Genomic DNA, 25,387 nt, shown 5'->3' on the forward strand with positions numbered 1-25,387 from the left:
GAAGTTACAGAATCCTCTCACTCAAAGCAGGCCAAACGAAGGATTTACCCCCTCTTCCCAGAGAGCCTCTCTTCCCCCCGCACCCCCACTCCCCTCCATCCCGAAGGCATGGACTAGTGCCCAAGCACTGCTGAAGTCCACTGCGGGCAAATCCAGTCTAGGGCGGTTGCCTAAAAGTCAGCCTGACGCCGAGAAATCTAATCGCCCACGTCTGCTCTCTCGGGCTATTGTGCCTCTAGGGGAAGGCAGAACAGGTGAGAGTGGCAGGGGAGAACCAGTTCCCAGACAGTCCGAAAACCGTGAGGTGAGGGTGCGGGGCGAGGACGGGCGGGAATGCTGCACGGCCCCCCTCCCGGAGATCACCTTGCGCTGACCTAGATGAGTTGAGCTGCGAAGGAAGGAGCCCCCGCCTGCGAAGGAGGAGGGCGGGGCGGAGGAAGGCGGGGCCTCGGGTGGGGGCGGGGCCTAGAACGGGATCTTTCTGGAGCTGGCCTGTGATTCGCGGATGGATTCTAGCCGGAAGCGGGTGGGGAGGCGTCGGCGGCTGCGGCGGCGCACGTGGTGACGTGCGAGGGGGTGCGGCGCGGGAGTGCAGCCGGCGGCGGCAGTGTCTCCGGGACTCGCGTGGAGGTCGGTCACTCTGAGTCAGTCGCTGCGCTGTTTCTCCGCCTGCTGCTTCAGCGCGGCTGTACCAGCGAGCGAGCTCGTTGTTGGGAGTCGTTTCGCGGCGCTGCCTCCTTCTTGTAGCCGCCGCGGACTGGCTGCTCGTTCTTTCGCTGGATCGCTGCCCCCCTCCGCTGCCTCGAGGCGCTTTCCGTTGGGCCAGTTCCCTCCCGCTTCCTCCTGCTCCCCATCGAAGCTCTAGAGATGAATTTTTCCATCTCTTTAGAGATGAACCAGGTAATACGCTCTGGTCGTACCGGCGGCGGAGGAGGGAGAGGGCGCGGCCGGGATCCGAGAGGAGGGGATGGCGCGGGCGGCCGGGAGGATAGTGGGAGGTGCGGAACGTTGTCCTGGTCTCGGGGTGGGCCGCCCCAAGCCGCCGCTGCCGCCAGACTCTGTAGGAAAAGCGGGCGGCGCGCGGACTTTCGCTCCTGGTGCTGTCATGGTTGCCAGGTCGTATTGGCGGCCCAGGGCGAGCGCCGACCGCTCCTCAGGGCAGCTCGGGGACCTTGTCTAAGCCAGGGAGTGGCGGCGGGAAAGAGAAGCTTTTGCTGGAGGGGTCATTGGGGTTTGGGGCAGGGCGCCACAGGGCGGGACTGACTACCCGCCGAAAGAAGAGCGCGGGAAGCTGCGATTTCCCTGTCAGGAACGGCCGCCTAGCACAGGGTATGGGCGCCAGTCTCTGAGACGACCTGGGGCCCGGCGCGTGTGGGCAGGGAACCGGTCTCCAGTCGCGTAGGTTCTGGGACCTGGAGTGTGGTGGCACGAAGACCCCGATCGCCGTGGGCCGCGGGGTCCTTTGTTCCCGCTCCACGTTGCCCGCTTTTCTTGCCAAGCGCGGGGAGAAGGGGGCGGGAGGAGCGAGGGAGCGGCTGCCCTGACGTGTCGGCGCTGAATGACTGCGGGGCTGGCCAATCCTGGGCGGGGGTGTGCGGTCGCTGGGCGCCTCGCTTCGCAGCCTTTGGAGTGGGCGCCCGCCTGGCCGCGCTCTGAGTGAGACCCGTGGCTGCCGGATCGGCCACTCACTCGGGGGCGCTGACCACTTTGTTTTTTGCAAATGAAATGGGTGGAGAGGTTTGCTCCTTTTTCGTCCTTCCAGGCATTTTACAAAGTGTCTCTGTCATATGCTCTGGATAGGAAGTCATCAGACAATATCAAACTGAAAGTTAAACATAGGGAAATTTGAACCACAGATGCTTTAGAAGTACATTTACTTTTTTCTTTACACGTAGTATAGAAATGGTTTGAGATAGCTGACATTTCAAACAATTCATCAAATGGTTCAAAGAGCCACGTGTATAATTTATTAGCTAGATGTAAATGGGACTTTACTAACCAGAAACATGGAGTAGTTTTCCTATTTTCTTAATAGATAAAATCTCTAGTCAATTAAGGCACTACTTTCTATAACCTTTGTTTTAATTTGCAGTTCTAACATCTCCCCTTTCCCCCCGTTTTAAATACTTTTTTGGCTACTTGCTTAAAAATAAGCTGGAGTTGTGTTTTTTTTGCTTGATGGATATTTTAGATGGCAATTGAATGTGGTTTTGCAAGTACATTTTTTTGATTTAAATGTTTTCCTATTAGAGAAATATCCTAATCATTGATACTAGAATGAGGTACCCCTAAAAAATTATTAACTTTTTAGCAGTATGATTATGTACTAAAATCCTGCAGGTAGAGTTTCTTAAAGGTTAGGATCCTCCTACCTAGTGTGGTGCTAGACGCTGTAAATTGAAGTATTATGAATAGGAGAGTTAGAACCAAAGAAAATCCATGTATATCTTAATTTGTAAATGTCAACTCTCACCTTCTAAATACTTCTAAAGCTAGACCAATATTTTTACACTTACAACCTGCATGTCCAACAGGTACCTCAGCATTAGAAAGTCCCAGACACTTTCCTTCCTTCCTATTTTTCTTTGTGCAGCAAATGAAAAACAAGGTTTTGCTTCATAAATTCTTTTTAAAAGATTACTGAGGCCACTACATCCCAGCTAAAATACCTTATATCCTCACTGCCTTAGTTAACTATGCATGGGTGTGCAGAATCCTCCTTTGGTTGCCCTGTTGCCCATGTTTTGACCGTTCCTACAGACAATGCCCCCACTTTTCTACTCTAATGCTTCCTCACTTAAATACTCCATATGGTCTCCATACTTAGTATTGTTTAAAGCTTGGAATTAGGGCTGGGGATGTGGCTCAAGCGGTAGCGCGATCGCCTGGCATGCGTGTGGCCCGGGTTCGATCCTCAGCACCACGTACTAACAAAGATGTTGTGTCTGCCAAAAACTAAAAAAAAAAATAAATGTTAAAAAATTCTCTCTCTCTCCCTCTCTCTCTCTCTCACACTCTCTCTAAAAAAAAAGAATAAAATAAAAATAAAAAAATAAAGCTTGGAATTAGTCTTTTACTTCCTCTTTCACTAGTTACCATATGCATCCTGCAATCTGCAGTTCCATTGAAACCAAAATGGTGAAGTTTCTGGAATGTATGTGTTGTCATACTTTTTCCTCTTTGTTTGAGCTGTTTTCACTGTTTGGCCTTTTGTAAAGTGTTCAACACTGAGGAATTGAGTCAACTCCATTGTGTTACAAGCATTCCATTCCGGTTTGTGCCTTGCCATATGTTTGGTACCACAAATATTTGTGTTGTAACCAAAGAATTACAAAACCATGTGTTTAAAAATGTAGAGTTTGGTGAGTTTTGATAATGGTTGGTATTAGTGGTTGTAGAGGTGTCACTAGGAAGCTGTAGCTTCTGGCTTTAAAAAGTGAGCTAAGGATGTAATTCAATGATGAGAGGTTCAATCCCCACCACTGGGGCGGGGGATGTTATTTTACTTTGTAGTTTGGCTGCCTCAAAAATTGCTTTTACACCTAAGTAGTTGTAATTTACCTTGAGCTTTTAAGAATGCTTTGAAAATTTGAAATTTGATAAGTTTTATATTGCGCTTACTGATGGTCAGAATTTGTGCCTGCCTTTTTCACAACTCTTTAAGACTTGTTGAATTGTATGTCACTTAAGCTAATGTTTCTGGGCTGTGGTAACTTCTGAAATTCTGAGTGATACTATACTAAAGTTGTTTAATTATTCATTTATGAGTCTTCTGCCTTCCATTTCTTACACTGGCTGTTCTAAAGAACTGAAATATATTTGATGCTAGTTTTAATTTTTAAAGTGGATTACCTGAAAGTATATTTTAAATACCCAGCAAAATAATTTTTATGCTCTTTTATGTCTATGGGATAGTTGGGCTTTTGGTCTGGCTTTTCAAAAAAAAATTAATTTTCCCCATTTTTTTCCCTGCAAGTTATTGTTGTGCTTCAGTTTTATAGACCAAATAGGATCTAAAAATTTCATGAAGAGTTTAAAACTTGATTTGCCCAAGTTTATTTTAATGAAAGTGAACATGAACTTTCAAAAACAAGTTTGCATTAATATACATGTCATCTGGACTTCAACTAGCTTTTACAATTAAGTAGTGTTGTACTGACGAGAAGAAAATTAAAGAGATGAAGTTCTTGTTAAGACATGGGTCTACGAAAAGTTATATGCCAAGAGTTGCTCTAAAAATTCTGTTTTCTCCTAAAGTTCTGCAGTAATTATAACCATCTACTTGTTTTCTAAAATAAATTTGAGGAGGAACATTCAGTAGTCAAATAATAGATGCCATTTATATTCTCAGAACAAGACAAGTTTGCAAATATGTGCTGACAAAAAAGTGGTCAAAGTTTAATATATTTGTGAATCTCAACAGTATTTTGGCTTTTCAAAGGATATATTTTATTATTACTTTTCCCCCCTGTTACTGGGCGTTGAACCCAGTGACACTTTACCTCTGAGCTACATCTCTAGTCCTTTTCATTTTATTTGGAGACAGGTTCTCACTAAGTTGCCCAGGCTGGTCTCAAATTTATGATCTTCCTGCCTTAGCCTCCTGAGTCACTGGGATTACAGGTGTGTGCCATCTCACCTGGCTAAAGGATATAGTTTTATCACATAATTTTCACGGCAGGGGCTGGGTATGTCTTGGTGGTAGAGTGCTTGTCTAACATGGGTGAAGCCATGGGTATTTGGAAAACATCTGTTAAAACTAGTTTCTTAGGCTGAGGCTATAGCCAATCTAGATGAAAGCATAAAAGCAGAAGAAATTAATATTGCCTAATGGTATGATACAGATTTAACAAAGGAGTAAGCATTGAGCATTAACAGGAGTCCCAGACTGCATTGGAATTCTTGGGTTTCCTTGAAATGAAACCTAAGTTATGGAAAAACAGTTAGGGCATATGGAATCAAGCTTACTTACAGATTGTGCACAAATTAAAACTAATACAATAAGTTTGTTGAATTAGAACTGACTGGCCTTCATTGGAGTTCTGGAGCAAGTGATTCATTTAGACATAATTGTTGGATTTCGAATTGTGGATTTGATATATAAAGCAAAGCAATTTTAAGATGTCCAATTTTTGAAGTATTCACATAATTACTTAGTTCAGTTGATTTTTTTAAATGTCATAAGAAGTTGATACTAATAATTGATGACATGTGAAAGCGAAGGGGGAGGGAGAGTAAAGTAGGAGGACTCATTGCCTTGATTTGGTTATTTCATTAGAATTTTATTATTATATGTGAGAAAAATCATCACCCAAATCACAGACATGAATACTTTTTGTTTATCTAGTTTATTTCAACAAATTACTCATCTTTATGTTGAGGTTTTAGGCTAGTTAAAGGGAGAGATTGGATGAATACAAAAGAGACAAAATGGAAACTTTGGTTTCAGTTGGGTGTTGAATCAAGGAAGACAAGCTTGTACCTAGAAGCAGAGCACAGGACAGACAAGCTGGAAGCCCACATGTAACCTTTCAGAAGAGGGTTCTATGTGGAAGATGGGAGAAATTACTTGTCAGATGTGGGGATTTGGCAGAGACTGGCCAAAAGATTTCATCTGGCAAAGGTATTCTACCAGAATTCTAGGTAGGAAAAAAAAGAAAACTTGAAAAAAAGTACAGAGGCCAGGACATTCAAAGCACATTTGGGAGAACAGCATATCAAGTTTTAACAATTTTATAGAACAGACATCTCATGTTTGCATATTAGTTGGAATTTAATAATAAAGAGAGTTAAGGAATATTTATATTATTAAATTGGGTATACAAGTCAACTTAATACAAGTTGATATACAACACAATGAGACTCAAACAATGAAACATTATCTCTTGCCTTCTGGGGAAGGATTTTTTTTTTTTTAAGATCATGTGAGTAGTTGCAAGTTATGTGAAAAGTGTTTATGTATAATTGTTAGCATTTTTTTATTTTTAATTTTTTTAGCATTTTTTTTAAGAGTGAGAGATGGAGAGAGAGAGAGAGAGAGAATTTTTAATATTTATTTCTTAGTTATTGGCGGACACAACATCTTTGTTTGTATGTGGTGCTGAGGATCGAACCCGGGCCACACGCATGCCAGGCGAGCATGCTACGGCTTGAGCCACATCCCCAGCCCAACATTTTTTATGTAGTATGGAAATTGTTGCCATTTACTTTAAAATCTCTTAAAGATCATTGGCAGGCTTTGATCATTCTGAGTGTCTAACTTAATTTTGTCATTGTTTCAGATTATGATGCATCTTTGTCACAGAAGAAATTCGTGTCTATAGCTTTTAAGGACTTGATTACATCATTTTCAAGCCTGATAGTTTTGGAACCACCATTAGAGCTTAAGACACATCTACCTTTACTTCAGCTACCTGTCTTCATACCTTGACTAAGTGCTTCATTTCATCACTCCTTTGCCTTTGGATTATTTGCATTCCCAGTAATACATTTCTTCCAGTGTAGTAGGTAAGTGAATATCCACTGTCTAATCCAGCATTGACCCAGTGTTAGGACTAGGAATGCAACTCAGCAGCAGAGTACTTGCCTAATATATATGAGGTTGGATCCCCATTACGTCCCCTGCCCAAAAAGGGCACAGTGTTTTTCTAAAGACTGTGCTGAATACAGTAGCAGCCTTTCACAATGTTTAAAAGGCGGAGAAGTCAGTAACCTTTGAGTGAAAAAGCATTTTTTGTATTTTTCCTTTCTATAAAATAAGTTACCTCAAACTGGAATCTCCTATTACTATTTTTTAATGATATATTTTGTGTAATCATTAGTTGTTTATAAATGAAATGTAAAAATGTTTAAAGAACATAAGTTTCAATTATGTAATATTAGGAAATAAGTTCTTTAGAATACGAGAAACTTAAAGGGAGCATAAAGTTCCTCTTTTGAAATCTCACTACTTTCTATACTTTAAAACATTTGGAGGAAAAAAAAATCATCTGGCAGATAGGGAACCAAGACTTTTAATTGTGTTATGGGAACAGAGGAAGAAGGCTGTTATTTCCCATTTAAATTTTGATTATACATAATTTTGAGGAGTAATCTCCAATTGAGAGTCCTTAATGGAAACTGAGAAAGTACAGGATTGGGATATATAACAGTTTTTCTCATTTGTGAGTAAAGATATGGCAGCAACACAAATCCCAAGGAAATCTGTATGAGATGGCTATTTCACATTCTTTCAGGCTTTTTAGGTTGCTTATTATGGGCTTGGGCAGCATGAAGTTTGATTTTCTTCCCCTCTGAATGAATATGCTAATGGGCATGGAAACCTGGCTCATGCTTCTGAAATACCCACTGCTGTATGAATCCTTAAAGATCTGTGATCAGAGTATGGGGGTATAAAAACTTGGGTATTCAGTACTGATGTTGTTTTAACCAAGCTTTTTGTGTAATAAAATTTTTACATGTTGTTGATGGGATGGAATTTTGAGAAAGGCACCACATTAATATATGAGTTTTTAAAAAACCATTTCTTGCAAAAAAGGTAACTTAGCTTTCTTTCTGGTGTCTAGCCAAATTTATAAGGAAAAATGATTCCCAATGGATATTTGATGTTTGAAGATGAAAATTTTATTGAGTCTTCTGTTGCCAAATTAAATGCCCTGAGGAAAAGTGGCCAGTTCTGTGATGTTCGACTTCAGGTATTTAAATTATTTGGAAACCTGTAGAATTAAATCTTTTAGTAAAAAGTGTTAAATTCTTGGATTTGCTTTGTTTTTTTTCCCCATAGGCATTTAATGAAATGACTTTTTAAAAGAATGCTTTACCTAAAATGTATGATAAAGGAGGCTGGAGTGTTTTGTAATTATCTAGAGAAGTACATAAGTCACAATACTTCTAATTTTAATTTTTCATAATTTCAGGTCTGTGGTCATGAGATGTTAGCACACAGAGCAGTACTAGCTTGTTGCAGTCCCTATTTATTTGAAATCTTTAATAGTGATAGTGATCCTCATGGAGTTTCTCATGTTAAATTTGATGATCTCAATCCAGAAGCTGTTGAAGTCTTGTTGAATTATGCCTACACTGCTCAGTAAGTACTTTAAGCCATATAATTAGGCAATATCATCATAAAATTCCAAGTCTCTCTAGATCTGTTCAAGTAAATAGTCTGTTTTAAGGCCTTGGTATCATACATATAAAGAGCTTGTTTTTTGTTTCTTTTTTAAATAGGTTGAAAGCTGATAAGGAATTGGTGAAAGATGTTTATTCTGCAGCAAAAAAGCTGAAGATGGACCGAGTAAAGCAGGTAGAATATCAGAAGTAAATATATAAAAGGGTTTCTATTACTAGAGAGTTTGTATAATCAGAATGTAGAAATTATCATAAAACATTTTGTTAGTTTCAGAAACTTGAAAATGCCCTTCTTCCCCGAGAACTAAATATTTTGTTTTAACTAATTTGGGCTAATGTCTTGCTCTTTTGAGAGTCTTCTGTGGCATGGTAGATATATTTGTTTCTCCTTTTTTAATGATTTTTTTTTTTCCATCTGATGTTATTTCCAAATGCACTTTTAAAAAACCAAAACACTTTCTTTAGGGTTGACATATGGGTATTAGGAAATTCAGTGATATAGTACATTTAGTCTGGGGGTCAATTTATTTTTTGGCAGCATTCATTAATTAGCACAATTATACACTGACTAATATACTACTGACTACTATAAGGTAGTAGTACTACCACTGACTACTATAAGGTAACTAACTCAAAACCACAAAACTAGCTCTCCCACAGCTGCATGGACTTAGGCCTTTTGGGCTGATCTCACTTTTAGAAAACCGTATTGCCATCCCAGAGCTGTGCCAGTGAAATGTGCTAAGGAGTTGAAGAGGTATATTGCAGTCTCTGATAGCATGAGTTAAAATATTCATCTGTTTTTCCCAAGAGTAAGCATATAATTCATACTTTTAGTTCTGTTTTTCTATACATCTTGGTTCCTCTTTAAAAGTATTCTGCCTAGAATTTAATGCCTGTTAGAAGTGCTTAATAAATTATAGGGGAAAAAGGCATTTAATTCTCTTAATACAAGTCAGTAAACTGCAGGCCACAATCCAGGCCCCTGTTTTTACAAAGTTTTATTAGAACACCGCCACACTCATTCATTTACATAGGATCTACAACTGTCATACAGCTGTTTGAGTAATTATGATAGACAATATGGCTAGAAGACTAAAATACTATCTGGCCATATTTTGCTTCTTCTAATGCCACTTCTCTATTCAAAAATTCTGTGATTTATAGCACATTACTAAGTTTAGCATTCTAGATACTCCCAATTTAGTTGCTGTTTTTCCAAAACTATTTCCTAATTGTTTTATCTTTTGCTTCATCCATACTAAATTGTTTGTAGCCTCTTGCCTACTTTCTACACTCAACATCAACATCATTCATCTCTTTTGTAGAGCAGTTTTGATAGGGCCTTTCATGAAACCTCAGCTAATTATTCTAGTTAAATACTTCTGAACCCTGCTTACCTTTTCAGTTTGTCACGTGTATCCTTAAAAAGCTGCATTGTATGGCATTCTTTGATGTCTGTCAGTTGTATGTGTGTTGTTCCCACTGTTAAATTTGTTGTATTTTAAGATAGCAATTTTTTATTCTTCTTTATATATTTTCACCTAGTATTAACATATTGAATATAGTTTGTAGAATATATATATAAAAATGTTGGTACTTATTTATTTTCTTTCGAAGGTTTGTGGTGATTATTTACTGTCTCGGATGGATATTACCAGCTGCATCTCTTACCGAAATTTTGCAAGTTGTATGGGAGACTCACGTTTGTTGAATAAGGTTGATGCTTATATTCAGGAGCATTTGTTACAAATTTCAGAAGAGGAAGAATTTCTTAAGCTTCCCCGACTAAAGGTAAAGACTACAACATAATAATGAATTATATACTATCTAGTTTTATGCACAGAATCTTTGTGGATGATTGAAGTAAGTGAGTTATAATGGTTATGAAAACAGTAATATATTGAAATTGTAATGAGTTTCATTGCATTGTAATGAGTTTCCACCTGCCAGTTAGTTTACTTCCTTTGTTTTTTGGTTACTTAGAGTAAATGTATGTAATGCATTTGGGTATCTATGACAACTTCACTATAAAATTGAGAATTAAACTAAAAACTAGCACTTTAATACTGATCAGTGTGTCATTGTTTTTTCATCTCTAGTTGGAGGTAATGCTAGAAGATAATGTTTGCTTGCCCAGCAATGGCAAATTGTATACAAAGGTAATCAACTGGGTGCAGCGTAGCATCTGGGAGAATGGAGACAGTCTGGAAGAGCTGATGGAAGAGGTTAGTTCTAAAGTAAATGGGATTGAACAGTTCTTAAAAATTATTTTGCTATAACATGAAGGATTCCCTTTCACTTTTATTTTATAACCATGACCCTAAAGAATTTAAATTTTGCTATAGGTACCCCTAAGCTGAGAAACAGGGGGGGTGTCCAGGTGAGCTGAATGAACTGTTCAGTTTGGTCTTCTGCTTTTCTTTTTTTTTTTTCTTTTTAAAAAAATTTCTTTGCTTATTATGTGCTGTTAACTTTCTTTAAAGTAGCATGTAATTTGCTTTAGAAATGGGAGGTGGTACTGAAGTTTTCTGTAGATTCTTAATTTTTCTTCACAGGTTTTTGCTTTAAGTTTGACAAGTAGGTAAAGCTTCTAATGGTTGTTCCTCCCCATTGGTTTATCTCCCCATAGGTTTATTAACAAAACTAGGATACCCAAGACTGAAGAAACAAGAAGAAACCTCAAGTGTATTGACACGTAAAGAAGCAGCAGTCCTGCCCCAGTTCTCCTAAGAAAAATCCGCTGTGGGCAGAGAACGATGATGATTTAATGGTGTTTACTCCTTTACAGGATTCTTATCTCTAAAGCTTTGTGTTTTTCAATGGTGTTGTTAATACATAAAGTCACTCATTTAACTTGGGCTACTTTTAAAAAATACATAAGAAAAAAATTGATACAGAAATGGTGGGAATTAAAAATATACAGGTGGAGCAGTGGAGTAACCTTGAGTTTATTGCTCCCCATAAACCTTTCAGAATCAATAAAGGATTACCAAATCTGTTAGTCCTATAAAAATACTGTTGTCATCATGTTCTAAAAAGGCTAACAGTAAGTTCTGTGATTTCCCACTTATAAGATGCACTAGCCATGTATTTGCATCTGTTAAAGAGGATAACTACAGCTTGCTTGAATTTTTGCTTTTTTTTTTTTATGTTTTTCTTGACATTACCTACAGGAGAGAAGTATGTTTATAGAAATCAGACCATTTATCTTCAAAGGTGTAAACTATTCAGTAGTTTTTTTGTAAATATGTATATTCTTTTAAGAGTCTATAAATTGTACTAGTGCCTTTTTTCTTAATGTGATAGAAGCTATGAAACAAATGAAGATTTCTTTCAAGCCAGTCAAGCCAAGGACTCTTCAGCCAGTATTGGAAGATTTTGTATTTGATTTTGCTTTTTTGTTTTTGCTTTTTAAATTTTTACCACCATGACATGTATTTTTCTTTACTTCGGAATCCTGCCAGAGTAAGAAGTCAAGAAGCTCAAGAACCACACTGGAGGTTACCTTGAGGCGTTTGTGTAATCTGCATACTAGTGGAGTAGCCATGGTGACAGTAGCCACATGGGTGTTCTGTTGCTGTTTTGCAGGTTCAAACCTTGTACTACTCAGCTGATCACAAGCTGCTTGATGGGAACCTACTAGATGGACAGGCTGAGGTCTTTGGCAGTGATGATGACCACATTCAGTTTGTGCAGGTACACATTGCACAGTCTGAGGTAACCTCAGGTTAAAATTTGGACAATTTTATGAAATACTTAAATTTTCCTTTAATAAAGGAAAGTGAACGAATTTTATTGGTATGACTGGACAGAAACATTTTTGGGAGAAAGGAAGCATATCAGAGTTACTAGCATTTTTGCCATGTGAAAAGAAGTTAACTCACCATGTTAGAAAATCCCATTTAGATTTTTTTTTCTCATAAAGTAGGATTTACAAGTAGTAAGAAAAAAGCACAGTAAGTTGAAGCAATACAGAAATATTTTGTTTTGGTTAGATTACAAAAATTAGCTGTTTGCAACAGGCATGATTAATAAACCCAATTTTGATAGAGATGCAGGAGGACTCTTTGAGTTGTTGATGGCTATGAAAGAAATATTGGATGTTTCTTTAATTATTGATGTCTTGTTATTTGAAATTAGAAATGGCATAAACTTAAAAGTGGTCCGTCCTATGTTATTACTTGTTCTAGATGTTTTCTTGAGCAAAATGAACTAAAGTAGTATGGTTCTGTTGTACTGATGAAGTTACTTTGCCTTTTATAAAGTCCAGTTTCATTTCCCTCTTCCTTTAGTGCGTAAACACATGCTTATTCAGACATAGAACATACGTTTCAGGTATGAACCCATGTAGCTTATGGACATATAACATACAGAGAAGTACACAATTTTTCCCTCCAGTGCTTGGGATCAAAGCACATGCAAGGTATATATTCTACCACTGAAATCACATCTTCAGCCCCAAACCTTAAAATGTCACACAGTGAACCAACTGGTATAAACACTGCCCGTATCAAGAAGAAAAGATTTCTAGTATCTTTAGCCTTTGTTTACCCCTTCTTAGTCACAATCCTACTCAACCCGAGGATATCATGGCCTAACTTCTGCCAAAACAGATTGAGCAATCTTAGCATTTGCCTATGTTTGAAATTTATACAAATGGTCATACAGTATGTATTTAAAATTTGGCCTTTAACTCAACTTCACATTTATGAAGGATAAGCTAGTAAATAGTCAAACCAGATTAAAGAGTGTTTTCCCTTAAAAATTAGAAGGTAAATGATAGTAATATCCTGTGTGGTTATTGTACCAAGTGTTAACTCTCTGGAGGTCTATGGTAATAGTGGCTTAATATCTTTATTTAAAATAATTTTGGGGTTTGAGTTGGTGGAGAATTTTGTTCATGTTTGTGCATTTTTAATAAAGGTATTTTTATCTATTAACTATAAATATTTTAAGTTACATTTTTAAAGTATTTTTTTCAACAAGCAGAAGTTGAATGCCCAATAAGTGACAGGCCATGATGTTTGGCATGGGGACCCAAAAATGTAAGAAATAGCTTCTGCTTTTAGGACCTCATCAGAGTGGATGTTAAATAATACAGACTTACAAGTTGCACTAAAGGGGAGGTTGTAGTAGAGACAAGAGGTGAGAAACCAGGAATATTTCACAGAGGAGGCAAAATTTGAGCAATCTTAGTATTTGGAGGTATTTATATAGCAGATAGGGTTTAGATAGCAAGTTATCTATGTAAGGATGCTGCTCTTGGAAACTGGTAGCTAAATACTACCTGATTGGGCTTATACTTTATATCCCATAGATATCAAGAAGAATTTATATGAGTAACTGTGGGGATCCTGACCCATGTGAATTGTTACGATGAATAGACATTTTGTAAGATAGAATGGATGAGAGTTCTTTCTGCAGCTTTCAGGAATAGGAAAAGGAGGTTGAGAAGCAGCCATTAGAAAGATAAGAATATGATTAGAATTTAATCATGTTATAAAAGCTACGTAAGGTAGGAGAAGAAAGTTGGAGGCAGAATAAATTTGTAAACTCTGAAATCCTTCTGTGGGAAGTCATAAAATAAGGTGAGGGATAGATACTGTATCTATCAAGGAGTTAACTTGGGTTTCTGAGTTGTTTGGTGTATAACACTAGTCTTCAGTGTTACAGTGCCTTTTTTTTCCCACAGTCATTCTGTCAGTTATAGTTCAGTAAACCTTCTTAATAACACTGATTTGTGATACTTTGGACCCATTCTTCCCAAGAATTGGAATGAGGTTTTTATGTACCTTCTAATTCCTAATAACAGATGAAGTTAGATATACAAACCTTATATTTTATTCCTAGTATTTCTATACTGTGGCAAATGTCACAGTATAAGAATGGGCCTCATTCTCAGAATTCCTAATCTTAATTTTAGCATATTGCCTTATGTATCATCTGAGGCAGTGTAACCTATTTTCACTTCATGAAAAAGAGATAATATGAATAAAGTGTCCAATAATACCAGGCTGTCTCAGGGGAATTTAATGATGACATTGACATGGTACATTTCTATATTTGTTCAAAGTAGTCCACATATGCTGTTTACCACAGTTGCTGAATGGCCCAGACCTGACTTCTGATAGTGTTTTTTACAGCTTCCAGTAGCTGTCAAATCTTCCTCTATAAGTTGTTATATGACTTTTTTTTTTCACTAGAAACAGAAAGTTCCATTAGAAATCTTAACTTATCCATGTGCTTGGGCCCTGGGCACCAGAGTAAGTGAATGAGCAGGGTGGGTTAAATACTGAAGCTGATACCTGTCAGTTGGCAGTTCTCCCAGGGTACTCTTGACTCTTTCAGTTCCAAATGATCATATCCCTTGGAATTGGCAAAGGCTCAAGTAGCTAGCTGGAAGAAAGCCATGGAAAGAAGTTTATATATGAGAATGTATGTGGTTCTTCTGTCAGAATCATTTGAATTGGCAGCTTTGCCCATTTTACCCTTTGTCAGTGTTCCTGTATATTATACTTTTATGAATATTTGGTTCTTTCAGCATTTCATTTCTGGTTACTACTTTTTAAAATTTTTGTGTTCTCATATGGTATTGTCTAGAGAATCCCACTGTATGATACCTATACATAACACCAGCCATAAAGAAGTACACTTAAGTGTTTCTTATGTTTGCCACTTTTTCCTGTAAAATATTTTGAGAGAGACTGGATGATCCTCTGCCTGCTCACTTTTTGCTGGCATTGTATGAAGGATACATTATATACTTTAGTTAGATTTGACAGTTTCTTGGAGATGGGAGGTTAAATATTCTCTCAATTAACTCAATGCCATTTTAAATTTAGAATGTCTTTTGGGAGATTCTGTACTTAATATATATATATATATAAAAAAATGAGCTTATGTGAATTAGTTTGCTTTTTTTCCCTCCTCCCCATCCCCCTGTTGAGGAGATATCATTTCGACACTTGATCTGAAGCATGTGATTTGAAATGTTTGAGTTTTTTCCTGACCAGACCAGTTAGGTATAGTTGTGTCCTTATTAAGTGGAGATACAAGTATGCCTGTAATTTGCGTCGATTTGAAAGTGGTGGTTTGTGTTAGATTTAGTGCGCTCTTAAGGTGTCCTATAATAAGTGGAAACTATTCAGTGTTTTGGCAGTGTGATATGGAATAGCTCAGTAACAAAGGTACACCAGGTATGGTCTTTGGCTAGGTTTCTGTAGCTACCTTTTGATTTTGCAGAAAAAGCCACCACGTGAGAATGGCCATAAGCAGATAAGTAGCAGTTCCACTGGATGTCTCTCTTCTCCAAATGCTACAGTACAAAGCCCTAAGCATGAGTGGAAAATCGTTGCTTCGGAGAAGACTTCAAGTAAGTATCTGACACTGACCAGATTTGTCTTCAGTTTATCTATTTTTAAGGAGTGTTGTCAATTTAATGCTTTTAAATTGACTACCTGAAAAATTCAGAACCAGTTAAACTTGGAAAACGGTAGAAAATGTTCCAGTCTGGGCTGGAAACTCTGGAGTCTAATTCAGAATCATGCAGCAATCAAAAGTTAAGGATTTCTTCTTTTTTAATGGGGAATTCTTGTGTTTACAGATAACACTTACTTGTGCCTAGCTGTGCTGGATGGTATCTTCTGTGTGATCTTCCTTCATGGTCGAAATAGCCCACAGAGCTCACCAACAAGTACTCCAAAACTAGTTAAGAGTTTAAGCTTTGAGATGCAGCCAGATGAACTAATAGAAAAGCCCATGTCTCCCATGCAGTATGCACGATCTGGTTTGGGTACAGCAGAGATGAATGGCAAACTCATAGCTGCAGGTAAGGCCAAAAGGATGTAAGTGGGCATTTTTATTGGCTTTTGGCATGCCTACACATTTTGGGTGTAAGGATTTAGTGTACTTTGTTTCTCATGCACACAAATAACAAAGTAAATACAAATAACAAGTAAATACTGTTGTTTTGTGAACTGAAACAAAATTGGTATCTTGTTTCAATTTTCCTATGGAGTTCCCCACCCCCCACAGTGCTGGGACTTAAACCCAGGGCATTTAAGTGCTAGGCAAGCACTCTACTACTGCACTGAGCCACATGCCCAATCAGTTTCTAATTTAAAAAAAGGAAAAGACAATATAGAGTGGGGCTAATTTTTCCTTTCCCAGTTACATGAAAAATTCCATATTCTCAACTAATAGAAGCATTTAGTTAAAATATCAACTAATGAGTCCTTAATATTTCATACTTTTTCTCATTGTGCACAATACTCTAAGCCATTCTGGATTAGAAAGCCTAGCCCAGTTTAATCTTGATGTTTCTTTTACAGGTGGCTATAACAGAGAAGAATGTCTTCGAACAGTTGAATGCTACGATCCACATACAGATCATTGGTCCTTCCTTGCTCCCATGAGAACACCAAGAGCTCGATTTCAAATGGCTGTACTCATGGTAAGCACATGTTGCACAAACAATTCATATTTAGCTTTTTTTCTCATAACTTCAGAAGGGTAGAAATTTTCATCTCCTACTTTTGGCATAGGGTCAGCTCTATGTGGTAGGTGGATCAAACGGCCACTCAGATGACCTGAGTTGTGGAGAGATGTATGATCCAAACATCGATGACTGGACTCCTGTTCCAGAGTTGAGAACTAATCGTTGTAATGCAGGTAATGATATTTTTCTTCTGAGATAGCCAGTATTTAAATAAGAAAATGAAGTAATCAGTATATAATCATATTTTATACTCTCATAGGAGTGTGTGCTCTCAATGGAAAGTTATACATTGTTGGTGGCTCTGATCCATATGGTCAAAAGGGGCTGAAAAATTGTGATGTATTTGATCCTGTAACAAAGTCATGGACAAGCTGTGCTCCTCTTAACATTCGTAAGTCATTACTATTTTTTTTTAATAAACACATTACCAGTATGTGTAGTATACATAGTTTGGGTAACTGTAGGAGTAATCTTGGTTTGACTTGATTCTATAGGTAGACACCAGTCTGCAGTCTGTGAACTTGGTGGTTATCTGTACATAATTGGAGGCGCAGAGTCTTGGAATTGTCTGAACACAGTAGAACGGTACAATCCTGAAAATAACACCTGGACTTTAATTGCACCCATGAATGTAGCGAGGCGAGGAGCTGGGGTAGCTGTTCTTGATGGTAAGTGTCCACATTTGAAGAGGTGAAGGGTAGATACTGGCAAGAGTTTGTTCTAAAATTCCAAGAAAATGTCAATGATAATAACTATATGCTTATAAAATTAAGAATTAGAAACAGCCATCTCTCACATCTATTTGATTTACTTAATGTCTAATTATATAATCTTAATAATTTAGTAAGCATTGTTTTTGGAACAAAGCTGAATCTTGGTAGCTTATGGCTCCACAGGGAAAAGCAAGTATCCTAATGTCCTAGAGCAACTACCACAAACAATTGTGAGACTTGTACTTGATTTAGATGCTGCAGGTCCCCCCAACCAAGTTTGCCTAAGTTTCATGTGGGAATGGGTTTTTATCCATCTTACTCATTTTGTATCCCTAACTTCTAGAGAATGCTTATTGCCTCATTATGTAGGCAGTTAATACTTTTTGGCAGAACTAACAGGCATTTCTACTTAAAAACAACAAGTTTCATTTAGTAAGAGACAGACCCAGATAGGCATGTGCCTGTAATCCCAGCTTTCAGGTGACTGAGATGGGAGGATCCCTTAGGTCCAGGGGTTAAAGACCAGCCTGGACAACACCACAAGAACCCATTTCAAAAAAAGAAAGAAAACAAAACAGGCCTAGGGGGTTTTCTTCATTACTTTAGCCTCTCAGATTTACTCTGTCTAATTTCTCTTTTAGGAAAACTGTTTGTAGGTGGTGGTTTTGATGGTTCTCATGCTATCAGTTGTGTGGAGATGTATGATCCAACTAGAAATGAATGGAAGATGATGGGAAATATGACTTCACCAAGGAGCAATGCTGGGATCACAACTGTAGGGAGTACCATTTATGCAGTGGGAGGATTTGATGGCAATGAATTTTTGAATACGGTCGAAGTCTATAACCTTGAGTCAAATGAGTGGAGCCCTTACACAAAGATTTTCCAGTTTTAACACATTTTAAGACCCTCTCAAACTAACAGGCTTAGTGATGTAATTGTGTTTAGTAGAGGTACACTTGTGAATAAGGAGGGTGGGTGGGTATAGATGTTGCTAACAGCAACACAAAGCTTTTGCATATTGCATATTATTAAACATGCTGTACATACTTTTTTGTGTTTGGAAAGGAATGCAAAGATGATTTTTTTTGTGTGTATTTTTAAGACTTCTTTGGTTATTTTACTTTTTGGAAGTTGATATTGTAAAAGAATAAACCAAGAATTGATTGGGCACATCATTTCAAGAAGTCCCCTCTCCTCCACATTTGTTTTGCCAATTTGCACATTAATTGACTCTTCCCTCAAATGTGTATTATGGGGCAAGAGGGGGTAGGGTTTAAAGATGTAGGCAGTTGGGTTTTTTAAGGGCCCTTTTTCAATAACTGGAACACTCTATAACAAAAGATACTTATTTAAATAGAAGACAATAACTATTTTTGTTTTATTAAAAGAAAGCTAACTTGCCTACCAATATTTAATCTTTTATGATTGCCTTTTTATAACTTTTTATATTCTCAGCAGAGTGCTTTACCTGTTGAAGTAAAATGTGGCAGATTCAAGTTAGTGAAGCAGAGTGGCAATCTTAAAGGATGCAGAGTGGGGTGATTCTTTTAAATGCTCAGAATGCAAACTTTTAAGCATTTGGCTCAGCTGCATTTTTTTTTTCTTCTGAGAATGCAGTACCAACGTTTTTTTTGAATGGAGTTGCTGAACAGTAACATAGTGATGATTTTTGGTATTTGAAACACTGGTTTGAAGTATTTTGATTTGTTGAGGGTATAGTTTATACAGCAAGAGATTTAACTATATAGCAGAACAGTGAAGTATTTGATCTTCTTCCATAATCCTGCTTTTATTTATCATTAACAAAAGAATACTAAACAGAAGCCCTCGATTGAAAAAGTTTAAACTGTGTTGGGTTTGTGAATGCAGCCTTTATCAGAACTATGTTTTTGCTCAGTTTTTCTTTTTTTTTTTTTGCTCATGGATAAATCTGGGGGATGATTTGGTGTCTAATGTGTAGTGTTACACACCTAACTGATGGTGCCAAACTTAGCACGTCCTAATGCTTGCAGCAGATGCAAACACATTAAAGGTACTTTGCAGGAAATCCTTGCACCATGGGATTAATACCCAGTTGTTTGTGTACTCATTACTAAAAGTTTTGGGAAAAATTTTTCAGTGAGGAAGAGTTAAAGGATTTGGGGAAAATACCCACCTGGCATATTACATTTGAAAGAAATAGATAATGTAAGGTGTTTTTTCTTGTCACAGACAATGAAACACAGGAACCTAATGAGCCATGTAGGATGAGAGACTATTCAGTAGCTAACTTAGGTTAGGAAAAAAAAAGAAATTGAATATTTTCTTGAAATATGTTGGTACTCTGGTACTTTGCCACCTTTCTCTCATCTGTTTTTATAGAAAACCAAGAAAGGAAATCAGTTCACCTGGTTACTGTGTAGTTCCTGACTAACCATCTGTCTCTGAACTAAAACTAGAAGTTTAGATTTGAATTTGCCTAATAGGATGACTGTTGTTTATGGATCTGTGTTTGTTCTATTCAGCACAAGGAAATAAAGTTTAAGTTGAGGATTCAGCACTAAAATCCTTGAAATCACTTTTCATTTCATAAGTGACATGCTTTATGCAAATAATATATGGGAATGCTTTGTGTCGAAGTTTTTCTGCATTACCATTGATGACGAAACAGGGAGTTCGGTGGCTAAACATTTTTTAAGAAGTTATTATGGCTAATCTTCCTGAACACAAGTTTTCATGAGGGGGAAAACAACCGAAAAACAATAGTCACATAATTTTTAAAAATTTGGGGTTTGTTTTGGTTTTACTAGTATGTGTTATAGAATGGTTTAAAAATATAATTCATAACACCACAACTTTGATTTCTTGTAATCGTATGTAAAAAACATACTAGATTTTCTAAAACAGTAGCATTTTATAAAACATTTGCATTTTTTTGTTGATTTATTTAGGGTGCTGGGGATAATAATCCAAGGGCACTTTATCACCGAGTATCCCCCTTTAATTTGAGTCTGAGTCTCAATAAGTTGCTCTCTCTGGCCTTAGCCTCCCAAGTTGCTGGTGTTACAGGTATGTGCCACTGCCAGGTAAAATACTTGCCTTTAATTCACCAAGTAATTGGCTATCCTTAGGCATGAATTTATTTAAAATGTTTTAGAATTCCCTACATAAAAATAATTTAAGGGAAAAATCCTTGATTAGGGATATGATATACTGCTAGAATCAAATTCTTAAATTAAGTGGTCAGGGAAAGAGTCAGTCCCAATAGAGCATTTCTGCATCTTCAGAGCTGGCTTCAGTCACTTAGTTTGTTCCCCCAAATCTGAAGAATCCAAGTGCTACATAATGCCTAAGGCAATTTAACTTGAGTAAAGAGAAGGAAAGACAAGAAAACAATCTATGAATCTTCAAGTCCTTGGGAAGGCCAACCCACAAATTCAGTCCTATAAACATTATATTCATTGATACCTTTGGTTATAAAGGAATAATTGTTCTCAAGAGTCTTAAAACTATAAGTATTGTCATGGGTTCTTCAGCCTACTATTGCTGGGGTTAAGTCTAGTCCTTGCATATGCTAGGCAAGCTCTCTACCACTGAACTACATACACACCCAGCTTTGGACTTCACTGTTGACAGCTCCGTACCTTCTTGGGGCAGGACAGGGTTGAAGAAACAAGAGCTCAGTATGTACAAGGAAATAGGAATCTAGGGAAGTGCTACAGTATAATTTTAGTCTGGAAAGGGGGCATAACACAAAATACCTGACTTATGAGAGAAAGAATAAGATAAAGATGAAGGCATCTATCACATGCATCTAGCCATCCAATCAGTAATAGCTTAACCATCTACTGAGATATCTCCCACTTCTTATGTATTAAAACAAATGTTTGTTTCTCTTAACCAAAAGTGGTACCAACCCTTTGAGGTACAGGCTCAAGAAAATACAAAGGATTTGTATAGTTCAGTTATTTGACTCACACATGCTATGCAGATACTCTCCCATTCATATCCCCAGTCAAATCTAATTTTAAATGGGTAAAAAAATTAAATAAGACAAAAATAAGTGAATGGCCAATAGGAATATAAATTATTGTGAAAATGTAATAAAAACCAAAATGATATATATTAAGAATATATAATAAATTCTGGTGAGGATGCAGAGCAACTGTAGCTCATAAATTGCTGGAAAAAATAGCAAAATTGTATAGCCACTTAGGAAAAAGTTTGGCAGTTTCTGACCAAACTGTCTAATTCATAGGTTTTTATCAAATGAAATGGAACATGTTCAGCAAACCTGAATGTAAATATATAGCACCTTTATTCATAATACTAAAAACTGAAATCAAAGCTTTCCAAATGGTAAACAAACAAGTAAATTGGTATACTCATTGTACTGGACTATTAGGATAGACCTATGGATGGATCTCCAGCATCATGGGAAATAAAGCCATACTGTTATTTAGCATTCTGGAAAAGAAAACAGGCCTCCTGAGGTGGGGATGTGCATTAGAAATGATAGAACTTTCTTGAATGAGCTGGTGATCACAATGTGTTGGGTAAAACTCAGAAATCTACAAAGAAAGTGGTGCCAAACCTATAATGAAGGGCTAGGTCATGTCTATTTTTACCTCACTAGAAATTACACCAGAATATCATTGGTTCTTACCTTGCAGAAGTCTACTGAGCTAATGTTGGTTAGCCTGTGATCATTAGTCTACAGTAAAGTTGTAGATGAAACTCAAAAAGCAGAATATTAAAGTTGGTTTGCAGTTTAGGAACAACTAATAACAAATAACTCTCCAGGTTTATTAATGTAGTTGCCAAAAATCTGTCCCCCATGCTTTCAGCATTCAGAATTAAACTTGAGGCATATCAATCCAGTTTACAAATGAAACTAGATCAGAATTATAAAGGATTCCTGTAACGAGAAGAAAGCACACACGCACAGTTCTTGTTTCCACCAGCAGTCAAGAAACTATTCAGAGAACATAAAGACAAGCGTTCTAAAATGCAGGTATAAAAAGTGGCTTTTCACCAAACACCACAAGCAGTTTTCCAGTCAAACTGGTAGGAATGGTAGGGCATGTCCTTTTTAGTAGTTGAGTCTGAAAGTCAATTGGTTAAAAATATTTTTTGACCACAACTAATTCTCTTAATTCAGAGACTAAAAGTCGTGTACTTCCCGCCCTTGTGGAACTTTGGTACATTCACTAGGGTGGATTTTATTAGCAAAATAGTCCAGTAGCAGCCACCAAAATATGAAGGTGACTGGCCTGTCCAGTCTTTTAAATTAGAGTTGCTATAAGTAGCATCAATTTCTGAGAATGAGAGATGTGATTTTTCAGTAATGAGTTACATTTCCCTTAAGATATAAATTTCTCCCAATCCATCATGGTAGGGGGCTGATCTAGGGAGTTGCCAGATATCAGTAATGTGAACATTATAAGCTAAGCTCTGAAAATTGACCAATACACTATCCAAATAAATGTAGATTGGCCGTGAAAAGGCCTCTGTTCTTCCTGAAGATTGCATTCAAAGTAACAAGGGAAGAACTTTGGAACTGTCTTATGTCACTTGATTTTACATGTGGCACAAACACCCACATTGTGAAAATGAAATTAACTGTCTCTGAAATTCTAATGTGTACAGCCACAATTGCCTAAGAAGCATGCTGTTTTAGCATGCTTCTTATGGCTTTGTCACAATTGCAGGTCCTAACAAGAAGACCCAGTGGAGTACAACAAATCTCAATTTTTAAAACACTTTTCCTTTGCCCTGAATACAGAGAGAGCTGGGGAATTCTCCAAACCAGAGCATGCGATCCTCCCAGGAGGGAAAGGAGTTTTTTGGTAAAATTTTACTTTTTCTAAATAAGTTGAAAAGGCAAATAAAAGGGGATCTTGTACCTAAGCATGGAACATTGCTGGAATACCCACCCTCAAAGCTCTTCAGTAGGTCAAGGCCAAGGGTATTTGTACAGAAAGTCCCTCCTCTAGTATGAATTTTCTCATCAGTCTCTTTGGGTTCACAGCATGCTTCTTATGGCTTCTGCCCCAAATATACCAGCTATACATATTAAAGAATGGAGAGTTCAGAGCCTAAAAGTTATACAGCATGGGGCTTGGGATTCATAAGCCAAGTGAGTTAATTCTAAAACAAACAGTGGGGAGCCAGAGAAAGAGTAGAGAGCATGGGAAAAGGGAACTTGCAATCTCCAGTGTTGAACAAGGATAAAACTAACAATAAAGCTTACGACTGGTAAAGAAGGAAGAGGGGAGAAAGAAAAACCAAACATTTCAACTAGAGAAAATCTAAAACAAAAAATTTAAAACAATGCTTTTAAAACAAATATAAAAGTAGAAAGAATGTATCTCAATAAAATAAAAAATTGTTAAGTTGAAATGAAGTGACATAAATTAATATGCCAAGTAAAACTCATAGACTAGGATTATCCACAGAGCAAAACAAAAAACCCCAATAACAAACAAAAGTAGGTGAGGGATGAAGATCTGGAAGGGTTGGAGGTTTTTTTTTTGGCTCTTCAAGGAGAAAAAGGGAAGAGCAGAGATACCCTCCTGAAGCCTGCTGTGTCCCAGACACTCTCAGCCCCATCTGTGTACTTGGTGCAGTTTCCTAACTGCAGACAGCTTAGTGGGTCCAGCACCAACTCCCAGTAAGCATCTTGAGTTGGCTCTTCTGAGGGTCACTTTTATAATTACATATTGTACTCATTTAAGAAACACTATTTGGAAGCAAAATGAAAAGCAAAACTTTCTAAAAATAAGTTATTTATTGCTCGTTTTTAAAAATAAATGAACATTTATAATAGAATTCCAAATTTGATTTAGTCTAATATATTAACAAAAAGGACAATACACACCAGTAAACAAGGATTTCCAACTTGCTACATAACTAAGAAACAAGTCAATTAAACACTTGCTTTCAGACAGGGGCAAACATCAGTCACTGCCACTTAATTTGAAAAATCCATGTTGCTTTCCATACCTAAGCAACAATTCAATAGGGGTTGCCTTGCTCTTCCCCACTGTTAATGAACTGAAAAGCTATAAGCTAAGAGAAGGAAAGAAAAGCTGAATTGAAAGATAGGAACTAAAGTCAAAATTCTTTCATTACCCAGAGAAAGGTGGGAGTGGTGTTATTTCTACCAGGTTTACTTGACTCAAAGTTTGGTCATAAGAGCAGCCCAGGACAGATGGGCATGGAGACACACATCTGTAATCACAGCAACTTGGGAGACTGAGGCAGGAGGATCACAAGTTCAAGGCCAGCCTTAATAACTTAGACCTTGTCTCAAAAAATAAAAAGGGGTGGGGATGAAACTTAGTGGTAGTACACCTCTGGTTTTGATCCCAGTACCATGAAAAACAAACAACAAAACCAACCCAGGACAAGATTTTATTTGTGGAATGTGGTAAGGATGGTCATGTCCTAATTTTTTCTTAGCATCTAGCAGTGTCTGATCATGTGCCCATACTCAGGGTTGGGAGAGATGCTGATGATGTGTCCTGGGCCTTCCTCAGATGCCACAATGGCTTCTACCATAGTAAGACTGAAAAGATGGCTCTCTTTTCCTTAGAGATACTGGCTTGTTATCAGAGGTATGGACATATTGTCAACTCTAGAAGAATCAACAATTTATCCCACAACTGATGCATTACGCTTTTCAGAGCTTCAATGAGATTGTCAGTATCACTTTTTTGTACCTATAAAACATTTAAAATTCTCTATAGAATTTGGTTCAAAAAAGTGACCAGGTTGAAAGTTACTGTTATTCATGATGACAAAAGCAATCCCTCTTCAGTTACAAATCAGGACTTAAGTCCTGTAATTGAGCATGTCCTCACACCATCCCCTGTTTTTGGCCTCCATATAGACAGATGCATTGCACTGCTGCATGGTACACTCCATCTCAAACAGCTGGCGACACCCAATCGTTAACTTTTCCCTAGGGGAAAAAGAAATGTTAAGTCACCACATGAAAGCTAGTCAGATAAATATTCTTTCTTATGAAAAATAAGAATCTTATACATTAATTGTGTACTAC

At 37.6% G+C, this 25,387-nt stretch overlaps 2 protein-coding genes across 6 annotated transcripts in view; one reads left to right on the forward strand and one right to left on the reverse strand.

Moving 5' to 3' along the window:
• Positions 1-579: 579 nt before the first annotated feature.
• Positions 580-19,888, forward strand: Ivns1abp (influenza virus NS1A binding protein). 3 transcript variants are annotated; one of them, XM_076832334.2, is made up of 15 exons: positions 580-900; positions 6,282-6,507; positions 7,566-7,694; positions 7,917-8,086; positions 8,227-8,302; positions 9,748-9,921; positions 10,230-10,355; positions 11,719-11,826; positions 15,373-15,502; positions 15,734-15,958; positions 16,461-16,582; positions 16,674-16,800; positions 16,887-17,018; positions 17,122-17,295; positions 17,982-19,888. In XM_076832334.2, the coding sequence occupies exons 3-15, from the start codon at positions 7,584-7,586 to the stop codon at positions 18,233-18,235; spliced, it is 1,929 nt and encodes a 642-aa protein (XP_076688449.1). In that variant the 5' UTR covers positions 580-900; positions 6,282-6,507; positions 7,566-7,583; the 3' UTR covers positions 18,236-19,888. The 3 variants fall into 3 exon arrangements, with proteins under 3 accessions (XP_076688449.1, XP_076688451.1, XP_076688450.1); XM_076832335.2 differs by lacking the exons at positions 580-900; positions 6,282-6,507; positions 7,566-7,694; ... (2 more) ...; positions 9,748-9,921; positions 10,230-10,355 and adding an exon at positions 10,764-10,900; XM_076832336.2 differs by lacking the exons at positions 11,719-11,826; positions 15,373-15,502; positions 15,734-15,958; ... (3 more) ...; positions 17,122-17,295; positions 17,982-19,888 and adding an exon at positions 10,760-10,897.
• Positions 19,889-24,093: 4,205 nt separating this feature from the next.
• The window catches only part of Swt1 (SWT1 RNA endoribonuclease homolog), an 84,252-nt gene continuing 82,958 nt past the window's right edge, over positions 24,094-25,387 (reverse strand). For all 3 annotated transcript variants that reach the window (XM_076831998.2, XM_076832001.2, XM_076831997.2), the window contains one exon: positions 24,094-25,288. In XM_076831998.2, the coding sequence (XP_076688113.2) occupies positions 25,159-25,288 (130 nt within the window). In that variant the 3' untranslated portion in view covers positions 24,094-25,158. The remainder of the gene's footprint in view (positions 25,289-25,387) is intronic.

The sequence above is a fragment of the Callospermophilus lateralis genome, chromosome 13 (genome assembly GCF_048772815.1).
Source record: "Callospermophilus lateralis isolate mCalLat2 chromosome 13, mCalLat2.hap1, whole genome shotgun sequence".
NCBI classification, from domain to species: Eukaryota; Metazoa; Chordata; class Mammalia; order Rodentia; family Sciuridae; genus Callospermophilus; species Callospermophilus lateralis.